A 13,667-nucleotide genomic window follows, 5' to 3' on the forward strand; every position below is an offset into this window, starting at 1 on the left:
CTTAAGTCCGAAATTGAATGAATCGAGACACATTCAAACCCACAATACTAATTCCGTTCGCAACCAAATTTCAAACAGGTTATATAGTTGGATAGAACACCTCATTAGCTACATTTTGAAAAAAAAATTCGAAAATTGGTTCAGTAGAAAAAAAGTTACAACAAAATATGTGGGTTCACAAACAGGAGAGTAAGTACATAAGTGACTAACGCTTTATTTTTATTTTGCATAAATTTTTTTGTATATAAATATTTTTTACTGAGATTTTATCAATATGACATGTTAGCGTAACGGTTAGAGTACCGGGGGTTGGTGGAAAGATTTTAGGTTCAATCCCGTGTATCGATTTTTTTATAATTAAAAAACCGAACTTTTTTTTTAATAACTATTTTTTTTAACTCTCCTTATGATTTTATAGCAAAAAAAATGGTGAATTTATCGATTAAAAATATTAGTGAATTCTATGATATACATATTCTTTGAATGAACTCAAATTTTTCGTTATCACATTTGATGAAAAATGTAGTCCCATTTTGGCAATGCATATTACCAATGATGCTTTTGAACCCGCTACCAGCACTGCGATGTCATCAGCAGCAGCCTGGGCATAAATATTCCTATTTTTAAACTCCTTTAAAAGAGGATCCAGCATACAGTTCCATAGTAAAGGTGTGATAAAATCCCACTTTGGGGGTTTCATTTAACTACTTCCCTTTTAACAGTTGCCCTCAGTAGTTCTACTTGAACTGTTCTGTGCCTCACCATATACTCAATCCATCGGATGAGTACTGGTGGCACATTGAGTTCTCGTAGCGACTTGAACATACTACTGAAGGGTATGTTGTCAAAAGCTCCAACGATATCTAAAAAGACACCGAGTGCGATCTTTTTTTTTTTTTTGTTAGTTTACGCTCTATACAGATCACGAATTCATGAACCGCAGTCTCGGTAGAGACGCTGGCTCGGAACTACTGTAATTGAATGATAAATATTGCATAAATGTGTGTTTGAGAGCTAATTTTTTTTGACAATCATTAATAAATATTATAAATTTATATATTAATACAATAGCAATGCCTGGAAAAATCATGTATTATATGGAAAAATGCGCGCATGAAAAGTAATATTCTTAAGATTTTATTAAACCTGGAAAAGTAAAGGACAAGAAATTCAACCTGGAAAAGTAAAGAACAAGATATTCTAGTAAAGTAAAAAATAAGAATTTTTTAGACTTAAAATATTGCAGCTAAAAATAAAATTTGAATATTGATATGTATTATATATATGATATTGCATATGTTGTTGTTTATTGTTGAGTCAGAAAGAATTAAATGATCCTAATTATGATATAATAAAATTATTAATTTTTATGCAAATTATAAAATTATTAATTCCATCTACTAACTAACTAACTAACTAATGAATTAATTTTATTCAAACAATTTTCACTACATAAATATATGCAAATAATAGGGGGAAATAAGTTCAATCCAGCGACTGACACCCTTTCTAACTCAACAATAAACAACATATGCAAATAATAAATAAAATATTTATCAATATTCAAATTTTATTTTTAGCTGCAATATTTTAAGTCTAAAAAATTCTTATTTTTTACTTTACTAGAATATCTTGTTCTTTACTTTTCCAGGTTGAATTTCTTGTCCTTTACTTTTCCAGGTTTAATAAAATCTTAAGAATATTACTTTTCATGCGCGCATTTTTCCATATAATATATATATACATGTGTGTGTGTATACGTAGGTAGGATTATATATATATATATATATATATATATATATATATATATATATATATATATAGATGCAGGTTTATATATATATATATATATATATATATATATATATATATATATATATATATATGCACTAAATATGTATGTATTTAATATTTTTTCCTAAATTATCACAATTAACCTCAATAAAAATGGATTTGCGCTTTCAGAGCAGATTTATCATTAGTATGGCTATGACAACAGCATATTCTTTTCATTATCATAACTCTCGACACACTTGGACACAGCTAATAAACCGAGAACCACATCACTCTATATTAAAGCATATCAGATATTAACGGATACACACTCGAGAGTCAAAACTATGAAATCCCACTTTGGGGGTTTCATTTAACTACTTCCCTTTTAACAGTTGCTGTTGTCCTAGCCCTAATCATTAGTAAACATTCGAAAGTCACAGAAGTGTTATTTATTAAATATTTATCTTATCTTACACGTGTTTCATTGAATAGTAGAAATTTACCAATCTTTAGATATATATATAAGTTCTCTGGGAAAAAATTTCACAGTTTTCCCTTGGATTGAAAAAGAATAAGTAATGATAAACGAAGCGGGAACTTTGAACAATCAGTAGAGAAAAATAAGACCTTTTGTTTGGTAAATTCTTACGAGTGGTAAATTCTAATGAATAAGCCATAAAACTATGTAGACGTTAAATAAATAAACACTTCTATGGCTTAGGAATGTTTACTATCGATATATTTATATATATAATGTATATATAAAATGTATATATATAATGTATATATATATACATATATTTATACACACACGCACGCACACACACACACACACACACACACATATATATATATATATATATATATATATATATATATATGTATGTATGTATATATATATATATATATATATATATATATATATATATATATATATATATATATAAAGTAAATAAATAAAAAATACGTCCAAATAAAAAATGGGCGACTTTCTAAGTAAAACACCGGATCTCCGATGCGGGGACGTTAACTTTAATGCCATTTAAAAAATCAACAACAAACCACGTAAACAGATAAATGCTAACAACTAAACAGTAAATTGTCTATTGCATCATAATGTAATGGTTTAGGGCGCTGGACTGAAATACATAAGGTCAGCGTTCGAATCCCAACAACAGTCAAGCTACGCTGAAGAGGAGTGGAGCTCCGAAACACGCGTGTCCGTAGATTACTGTTTTTAAAAATAATAAATAAATAAATAAATAATGCGTCCAAATAAAAAATGGGCGACTTTCTAAGAAAAACACCGGATCTCCGAGGCGGAGGCGTTAACCTTAATATCGTTTAAAAATAAACAACAAACTATATATATATATATATATATATATATATATATATATATATATATATATATATATATATATATATATATATAAGTCCCCCAAGGATATATAAGGAATTGGAGTTATAAACAATAAGCATATTTTCTAGTTTCTTTGTTATTAATATTTCACTTTTTTTTTTGCAGTTTTTTTGCTAAATATTTTTTTTATTTGGCGTTTAAATTTTTATAACGTTTCGAGCATTTGGGCTCTCTCTTCTAATATTGCTAAGAAAAATAAATTGTTTTTAGAAAACATTGTTGTTTTGTAAAAAAAAAACATGTAGTTTTAAAAATAATATTGTAATTTTGAAAGGAAATGTCTGTTAAGTCGTCTCGTTATTTGATGTAGAAATGCAAATATTAAATAATATGCAAAGATTTAATAATAAATATTGGTATTTTAAAATACGTTATTCTTTCGTTGGAACTAAACCACTTTGTACTTCATATATATATATATATATATATATATATATATATATATATATATATATATATATACAGAAATTCATGCAGTAATGGCGTCCCGGTATCACATTCATGGAAATATGATATAACCTATTTTTTTCTTTCTTTTTTATGTTTCTTTTCAATTAACGTTTGAAATCGGGACAATCTTCTACCCATATCTTTTATACCATAAATGCAAATGAAACGTTCGTCTTGAAGCGCTAAACGTACAGACGATTCTGTGCGTCAATTTAACCTCAGAGTTTGTCAGATTTCGTTTGTGTTGATAATGTATTCTCCTCCGTGTGAAACCTTTCCAAGATCTTTGTAAAGTGTCACGTGTTCCTTCTTTCTTTCATTCTTTTCCCAACGTCTGATTTTCAACCCATCACAACCCTCAATCCCAACTGCACATTCTATTACCTTCACCTGTTTCCAAAATTCCACAGGGACCGGTGTAACGGACAGCGTCCTACAGCCTTCTTCGTTCCATGCGCCGCGGCCATTGGCGGCCGCCACCGCTGGTGAGTTCCTGCCAGTAGCCAGTACCTCCGCAAGACGACACGCAATGAACACAGTGTTGCTTTTTAGGTAGAAATTTGGTAGTCAGTTTTCTAACATTTGTTCGTGCTTTTCATCAGTTTTTTTCTCTATCTCTCTCTCCGTTCCTTGTGTTGCATTCTATCAATATCCTGGCATGATTTAGAGCTACATCAGCCTCTAGTGTCTGAGAACCTCGAAGATGGTCGGCACGTTACGATGGGGTAGACATTCTGGAGATTAGGATTAATCTCTCCAGCAACATTTGGATCTGGTTTTCCACAAGATTACACCGGATTTGGTCACATCTTTCTATTTTTTTTTCCATCAACCTGATTTTTTTTCTTTCTATATTTCATATCTGCAGATATCTAGCAAAAAAATATATATATCCGGATTTTCAGAGCCAGAGTAGAACATCAGAAATGGTAGCTAGCAAAAATAGGCAATGACGTATTTAGGGTTTTTTTTTTTTTTTTGGTGTAACGCATCATCATTTTTTTAATGCACTGCATTTTGCTTTGAGCATCCCGCTTTAGATTGTCATGCATTATTTAATGAATTGTTCATTTTTTTTTATTGAAAACATCGACGAAATTTGCCCTGTATTGTTGCATTTTGCATTTTTTTTAATCGCTCTGTAGCTCTTTCTCTCATTTTTCTTTTCTCTCTATTTTTTTCACTCACTTTCTCTATATTTCTTTCTTTCTCTCTCTTTCACTTTATATATATATATGTATATATATATATATATATATATATATATATATATATATATATATATATATATATATACCCTGTATATCGCTTTATTGCAGCTCAATATTTTTTGAAATTTTGAAATTGCTATGAAAACTAGAGAAGTGAAAATTCGTACACTAGAAGAGCATAACAAGATACCTTGTTTCTCTGATTTTTGTGGAATTTGAACAAATATTTTGAAAATTATGCTAATTTTTCTATTTTCTAGTAATTTTAAGTGTGTATCACTTTATTGCTGGTTTCTAAAAATGTATATTTTCGGTAATAAAACAATATTCTAACGTCATATTTCTATTTATATGAAATAAAGAACATATCCTGTAACAATATTAACCAAAAACAAGAACGAATTTCACATTATTTTAAGGAAATATTTATTTAGTTAAATGACTCCTATGCTTCAAAATCATTTTGAATAGCCTCTTGTCAACTGATGATGTCAATTGGTGGATTCGGAATGATGTGATGCTATAGGAAACTGCTAATATTTTCCTCCAAATTTCATTCTTCAACGAAAATTTAATACCTCTTTCATAAATTTTCACCTTTTTATTGACCATGGCTGTTTAATTAGGTTTATATCTGGAGAACAAGGTGGCAATGTCATCACACTTTCTCTACTAAAGCTTAATGACTTAAGGTAGGATGTCGTAGTCTTGAGTGAGTTGGATGGCGCATTGTTGTGCAGAAAAATCAATTTAGGGTGACGCGCCAATAGAAGGTCACAAGCTATGGTGAAAACTGCTCATTTAAAAATAAAATATAAGACTGGCTTGTCAGATTGATATCTTTTGGCACTCAAAATGATCCAATTAGTTCATCGCAGATTATTCCAGCCCAAAATATGACATCTGACTTCCCTGTTGATGACGGAATCGATGAGAGGTAGAGAATCCAAGAGAACTCCAATTTTCGCCCACCCATCTGATCCATCAATGGTTGCTTTGGTCTCATCGGTGAAAAGAACATTTTCAAAGTTGGTTTTCATGTATTTCAGAGCCAAAGTCAAACGTTTTTCCTCATGAGTTTGGTTTAAAACAAGTTTTGCTATTTGCTTAATGCTTCTTGCAATTTCGTTTAAGGCATTGCAGCGTGTCTTTCTGGACAAGGAAGTTATTTCAGCCTTGTCAAATATAGCGGCACTGCTTGATAAGTCGACGGCGAATTTTTCTAACATTACGAAAAGAAACTGACTTCCTTGGGTCTTTGTCCTTCCTTGGTTTGATTTTTGGATTTTCAACGAATGAAGACAATGTTCTTCGGTGTGTTCCAAGCTCCTTGGCTTAATCTACGAGAAGTGCAACAATGGCATGCAACAACATTTTCCTTTTCACGAGCTGTCAATCGACCCTTTCGAGGCGTTTTGGGAGACCTGCAATAAAGTGATGCACACTTAAAATTACCAGAAAATAGAAGAATTAGCATAATTTTCAAATTATTTGTTCAAATTCTACAAAAATCCGGGAAATAAGGCATCTTATTATGCTCTTCTAATGTACCAAATTTCATTTCTCTGTTTTATAGCAATTTCGAAATTTAAAAAATGTTCAACTGCAATAAAGTGATACACAGTGTTTATATATACATATATATAGTGTAAAATTTTGTTGAAAACTGAAACGTCTGTATTTAATTCTTTAAGTTGATTATAAGGTTAAATGCATTGATCTACATTCTAGAACCGTTTTTATAATGAGGCAGTGTGTATTTCGAAATTGCACCAATTAAAGTCCTTTATTTTATTTCTCCTCGCTGCCTTTCTGTTTCTTTCAACCAATAATTGTTTTCACTTTCTGTTTACAAAAGTTTGGGCGCCCTTTTTTCCATATATGCGTCAGTCAAACAAAATTTAACCCCATCCGGATACTGCAGACACATTATTCCCTTGTTAACTATCGTCAAGTTTAATTGTCGTATACATTTTACATATATAATAATACTAATATATGAGATTGAAGATTTACACAATTAGAACAATCGAAGCTGTTCATCTTTTATTTTTTGTTTCTCAGTTAATTTTATTTATTCTTTGTTTAAGTGTCGTATCGTGATTGATTACTCTAAACTTAATTTGGAATTAGCAACACTAAAGTAAATAGCAAAGGTTTATGTTAACATTAGTTTGCCAGAAATGCATTCTTATCACATACTTCTGTATACATTTACAACTCGCATCCAAATATATCGCACCCAAATAGATACGGGCGTGTGGGACACTTTTCATGATCAGATATATGTAGCAAAATGTTCAGATAATCGTCATATTATTCTTCACACACACACACACACACACGCACACACAGATATATATATATATATATATATATATATATATATATATATATATAGTCTGTTTATTATACGAACATTATTGGTTACATGTGTGCATACATGGTTCAGTAGAATCTTAATTCAAGAAGATCAGACCAAAAATAGAAGCAATACTTTTTCAATATCGCTCTATTTTTGTTAGTCTGATGAGGTGGTCTCCTTGCATTAGGATTTCACTGAAACATGTATGCACATATGTAACCAATAATGTTTGTATAATAGATAGAGTATATATAAGCTCTGTCGTCCATTTAGCACTCTTTAATAATCACGCGGGTTTAATTAGATTAACCTTTAGGAAAATAATCTATACAACCATTATACATATACATATAGACAGAGAAAGTGTGTGTGTGTGTGTGCGTGCGTGTGTGTGTGTGTGTGTGAAAGCGTTGTTTTAGGCAACAGAAAGTTTCCGTTTGATTAGGCCTTTTCTTATTTTTTTTCACTTTTTCTAATGATCTTATTAGTGTATAGATCGAAAGAATTAATAGAAGTTCCATGTGTAGTTCGAACTTGGTCGCGATGGTGCTTTTCGTTTTTCCAAGAAGACATCATCAGGAAGGCTGTGTGAATATTATTCGCGAGGAGGTCTGGAAGTTTTTTATATAGGAGTAGCGGTGAATGCGTACGAGTTGTGAGTACCCAGTGTGGAAGAGAGAGGTTGCCAGTTCTTTGGTCAGAGCTGGATCAGGTAGAGTGTCAGGGAGGTTACAACACGTATTTGAGTTTGTTTTCACTGTATTAGAATGTGTTGATTAATGGAAGGTTTTTGCGTTTTAACTTATATAGCTTCAAGTATTTTGACGTTGGTTTCGTGATGTATTATTTGTGTGTTGCTGACAAGAATTTCTCTAACTTCGAAAGAAGGGCAGTTATTTTTTTTTTTTTTTTGTAAATGTTGTAATATTTAAATCGACAGCAATAAGATTAGACTTATTATCTATTATAAAAAATTAAAAACCAAAAACCTTGTAGTAAACAATGCCTTCTCTACTCTCAAATCACAAGAACAAACATCATTTATTAGTTCAACTCTCCCTCAGGAGAGTGGAGCTCCTATAACAACAATAAAACTAATAGTTACGTAAGGTACGTTGGTTATACAATGACCACCCTATTGGGTCGCCTTACCATGCATAATACAGAATCTAGTACAGTGTTAGTGCTTTTGTCTTTAACAGCGTTCGTTTAAATGAAAGAATGCTGTCTAAATGCACGCACAATACATATATATATATATATATACATATATATATATATATATATATATATTTATATATATATATATATATATATATATATATATATATAATCCGTTATTCTTCTTTTAGGTATATTTTATTAAATATTATAGACAATTTTTTGCTAATATAACTTCGTAGAAATTCGATAAACTCTGTTCAGACTTGTTTTATGTTCGAACCGGGTGATAGATACAGCATAGCTATAATTCCGAGTACTTTCGGTTTCATTTCAGTTAACTTTTTGGGATTATATGTATTGAAAGATAATAAAATTGTCAGTATTTACTTGAGTAAATTAAGCGGGATAAGCTAGCATCGCGAATTGAAATGTGCAAACTTTCCTATGTCGTTAGGAATGACAATGAACAGTTGTATGCCGTAAAGCACAAGTAAACTAAACCCAATGAATAAATATGTGAACATATAAAGAACTTGAAAAGCTATTTTCCTACAATTACTCGATTCAACATTATATAAACTGAAAGGGGTTGATATGCCGTAAAATTAAATAACCAAACAAAACTCCATTGATAAATATTTGAAATAAATAACGTACAATATAAATCTGTTTTCCAAAATTAATAGATTTGGCATTAAATACCCAAAAAAGGGGGTTGATATAGCGTAAAACAGAAAAGAATCACCCCCGCTCAGACTCGAAAAACAAAGGATACTCCCTGTAAGGGTAGCTGCGTCTGTAATCGAAAGGTAATTGCGTAATTCCCAACCATGCTTCTCCTGTACTGGCACTGCTTGAGTTCTGTGTCAAAAAGTCCAGGGCGACTGCAAGCAATACCGAGATAAGCGGAAAGTACATATAGCACCTGGAATTCCCAAATGGTCACCCATTTTATTATTGACCAGGCTCAACGTTGCTTAACTTCGGTGATCTAACTAGAACTGATTTGTCAACGAGATTATGCAGTATGAAGCATAAAACAAAACAACCAAACCAAACACGATGAATAAATATTTGGATATATATTTAAAAAAACTGAGGCTTACAACTTTGTTTCAAAAATTACTAGATTCGGCATTCAACAACTCGGAACGGGTTGATATGCAGTAAAAACAACGAAACAAAATAACTTATTCATAAATTGGTTGACTTATCTACTCAACATGTTGTGCTCCGAATATAAACTAAAATGTCAACTTAAGCCATCCTTATCTTTCTGTTGTGGAAGTTTTGTCTTCCTATTTAATATTCATAACTTTTCGTATATTTTGTGACGTGTCTGTAAGCTTATCAAATGCTCTGAAAAGTATTGATAAGTTCTCAAATGTAAGACAAAGAAACCCATACAATTCAAAGATTATGCGTTGCTTTCACGCTACCGTTTGATTTATGTATATTATTTGGATCATCCGGACTATTGGTCTCATCTTAGATTTTATTCTTATAATGTTTCCGCCGATGTAGGCATCTGACCTTTTTAGAGTGCGTTTTTTTTTTTGTTTGTTCGTTTTTTTTTTGTTTTTTGTTTTTTGTTTTTTGTTTTTTTTTTTAACTCGCAGATCGTTATGTCGAACTCGGGAATCTGTACGTAATTCCGAAAATAATCCTTGATTTAATCCAAGCATGTAGATAGTTCTCGTTCCGTCAACTATCATAGGGTAGAAATTTTAACTATTTTTTATTATATTTAAATTATCCTCAGAGGCATTAACTTCTCAATACCACTTTTCGACCCTGGTGTCACAGTTCTTTTAGTGAAAAAGAACTAAATAACCCCCAACCCAATAAATTTTCCCAAGTTCGACAAGATATATCTGATAAAGGTCGGCGGTTACATCGGCCGAAACGTTCTGAGAATACATCAATGAAAAGAATACTTATATAATTATACTGAGGGTTAAATGATAATCCCCCAGAACATTTTCACTTAGAAATAATTATTACTCAGCACTTTATTCGTTGCGAAACGGGTTCGGGTCGACAATTATCTTTATCGAATCCACGACTATAGATCATTCACGTTCCGTAAGACATAATCGGCCAGATGTATTACGTAATTATTAATTATACTTTTAGTACTGGCAGTAGTAAAGATTGAACCTTCAACCTCTAGAAGATTGTCATAGACCTGATTATTACTTACTTTATTGACAAGAAGTTCGAATATTAAATCAGTCGAAACGTCGTAAGAATAATATTCAATATGAGAACAGTAATCCAAATGAGAAAAATTGTCAATCCTCATCTAAAAAAAAAAGAAAATCCGAAGCAATTATCGATCATTCTATACTTATTTTAGTTCGAAACAGTATGAAATAATTTATATTATTTGGATGTTATTCTCACCACGTTTCAACCTCTGCAACTTCCGAATTTTGGAATTTTTATATCTAATGAAGTTTTCTCGCGTCTGTCAATTGGGAACAGGTAGCGCATCGGATAAAAGCGCTGAGTTGCACTAAGTTCTAAATGACAATTATCTAGAGATTGCGGATTCGATCATTTCTGCAAGCGATGGTAACTAAGAATGTAATAACAATTAAATATTTTACTCTTCTACATGATCACGTAACGAGAGTAATCTACCCCCGAGGCTTAAATAAAGAATTCAGTCTGTAATTCACGTATTCGACATAAAGATTCTCACGTTGAAAACGATGCACTTGAAGAAAAAAATAAATGCAATTGCATCGGCCATAAAGTTGTGAGTATAATATTCTAGATTAGAATAGTAGTTCGAATATTAAAAATAATATTGATTATCAATCGTTATCTTGAAATTTCCAGAGCAGCTTTTAATAATATGAATCAGATGATTTTGTTGTTGGCATTGGTTTCCCTGATATCGTTCTTGGTAGAATTATTTAGAGAAAGCCATTGAGTACTTCCGGGAGAAAGCACATGAATGTTGTCAACATCCTAAATGAAAATGTGAAACGAACTGAATTCGAACTTGTCAGTCGGTGTCGTTGACCACTTCGCCACCTTCACCTCTTATTGACAATAATATGCTTTTATTCCCAGAAACAAAGAATTCATGAAAGAAGTTAATTTCTGCGAACTACGTTTGATATCGTGTTTATCAAGAGTTCTTGTTGAGATTGATTCTACGATAATTGTTTTGATTCTTGAAAAGTCAATGTACTCTCTATTTATAGATATAGCGATGTCGCCGCCACAATTCCTTCTCTGGTGGATTATATATCTTTCAGCGTGATATTTAGGCGTCGAACTGTCATGTTTCCTTCTTTTTTTTCGAATACATGTTCTGCTGACATTTCATATTTGTGTGTCGATTAGAAGTCTTAAATCATCATCATCATCACTATCATCATCGTCTGAATCCAAAGATTCTATTGTTGGCATTGGTTTCTCCGAAATTTTTGCAGTTAGAATTTTTTTCTAGAAAGACATGAGGGATTACGAGAGGGCCTACGTGAAGGTTGCCAACATCGTAAGTGATAGTGATTTTTGTTGAACGAACTGGATTCGAACTTGGGATACCCAGGTCGTCAGTCAGTGTCGTCAACTCCTAGACCACCGTCACCTCCCAAGTCTTACAGATTCCTTATGATATTCTTAATGTCGCTTGTACTGATGTTTGAAGAAAACTCTCCCCTAGAAAACTGTCACTTTAACGTAAACATTACTTAGCATTTTATCCTTTATCGACAAGACGTACCAAAGAAAGTTGGAGACTACATCGGCCGAATCGTTGCGAGAATTATGTTATCGAAACTCTTACATCTAATATTTCTCCAATATCGACAATTGCCTTTGCTTTTCTTTGTTAGTTTCAAATGTGATTATTTAACTTTTTTTCACTCCAAACCCGGTGCATTACCACTTGAACGTAAGAGGCTACTATTTGGGATTACGCTTGCAGAAAACTGTGCGGGTGGGTTGAGAAGCGAGATATCTGTTCACATTGCTTTGAATTTCTGCATGTTAGTATTGTCAGAGCATGGAAATGGGGAGGAAATTCCAAAGTCTAGCAGTCCCAGGGAAGAAACTATTAGAGTAGAAGGCTTTAACGTATCTTAGGACATCAACAGTGAATGGGGTGAGATTTTGCTGCTTGTCGGATTCGTCAGAAGTATGTACGTCGAGATGAAACAAGTGCTATGAGTTCATCGGAGCACATTCCAGTATTGCAGTATTTGTGATAAAGATACAGAAATGCAACATTGGTACAGAATAACAGAGGTCGATAGAACAGAACTTATTATAATAACTTGGTCGATAGAACAGAACTTATTAGTTTGGAGACATTTTTTTTATTCGTCTAAGAGGAATATACCAGTGGTAGATATCACTAGCCCAAATGTGGCATCAATTTTCCATGTATGGGCGAATGGTTATTTTGTAGGTATGTAAGAATACTATTAGGTGTGAGTAATTTTCTAGCACGGTAGAGAGAGCCCACCTTCATTGCAGCAGCCTTTATTGTTGCTTATTTTATCAATATTTACCATTAGCTCTTAACGTGGCTTACTTATACACATTATTTTAATACTTAGATTATCTGCTTTTAATTGTCGCATAGCATCGTTATTTTCGACCGTTTTATGTATATATATATATATATATATATATATGTGTGTGTGTGTGTGTGTGTATGTATATATATATGTATGTATGTATGTATATATATATATATATATATATATATAGGAGTTCATGTGAGAGTTCTGGTCGTTATTGTACTGCTTTACTTTGGTCTAATTACTCTTCTATCTTCATAGCATCATTTTCATCCACATATCTCTTAATTCGTTGGTTCTCTTAATCTTTTCGAATCAAGACTGGTGTATATGCATGGTACAAACACATCAGAAGCGTTTATCTATACAAAATATGTTCTTTATTCTCCAAGATAACCTCATCGTTATTGCCTTTTTATATGCTGCATTAACCTTTATCTTCCATTTCACACTAAATTTGAAGCATATATGAAATTTCTGATGAATGCTTTATGCTTTTAATTCTATGTTCCTGCTTTTAAAATGCTTCGTTTATTTTTGCCTTTGTAAATGTTATTCATATCCAATGAAGTAGCCCATGTTTTTCTTTTATGAAATACAATAATTTGTATTATTTAGATTAGTCCGATTATTGTTCTCATCTGGAGTTTTATTTTCACAACGTTTTGGCCAATGTAATCTCCGACCTTCTTTCAGGTGTCTCTCGTCAAACTCGGAAATCTTTCTGCCGAACT

The 13,667-nt window shown here is 31.9% G+C and overlaps 1 protein-coding gene across 14 annotated transcripts in view; it reads left to right on the plus strand.

Moving 5' to 3' along the window:
• Positions 1 to 13,667, plus strand: part of LOC145295882 (SCY1-like protein 2) — a 681,757-nt gene that overhangs the window by 623,730 nt on the left and 44,360 nt on the right. For 5 of the 14 annotated variants that reach the window (XM_080141631.1, XM_080141623.1, XM_080141625.1 and 2 more), the window contains exon 16: positions 4,060 to 4,134. The exons of 7 other annotated variants lie outside the window; for them this stretch is intronic. In XM_080141631.1, coding sequence (XP_079997757.1) covers positions 4,060 to 4,134 — 75 coding nt within the window. Of the gene's footprint in view, positions 1 to 4,059; positions 4,202 to 13,667 lie in introns of all 14 variants that reach the window. 2 more of the 14 variants (XR_013869903.1, XM_080141636.1) reach the window with 1 other exon arrangement.

This window comes from Euprymna scolopes, chromosome 16, assembly GCF_053919585.1.
Source record: "Euprymna scolopes isolate OS-2025 chromosome 16, ASM5391958v1, whole genome shotgun sequence".
Lineage (NCBI taxonomy): Eukaryota > Metazoa > Mollusca > Cephalopoda > Sepiida > Sepiolidae > Euprymna > Euprymna scolopes.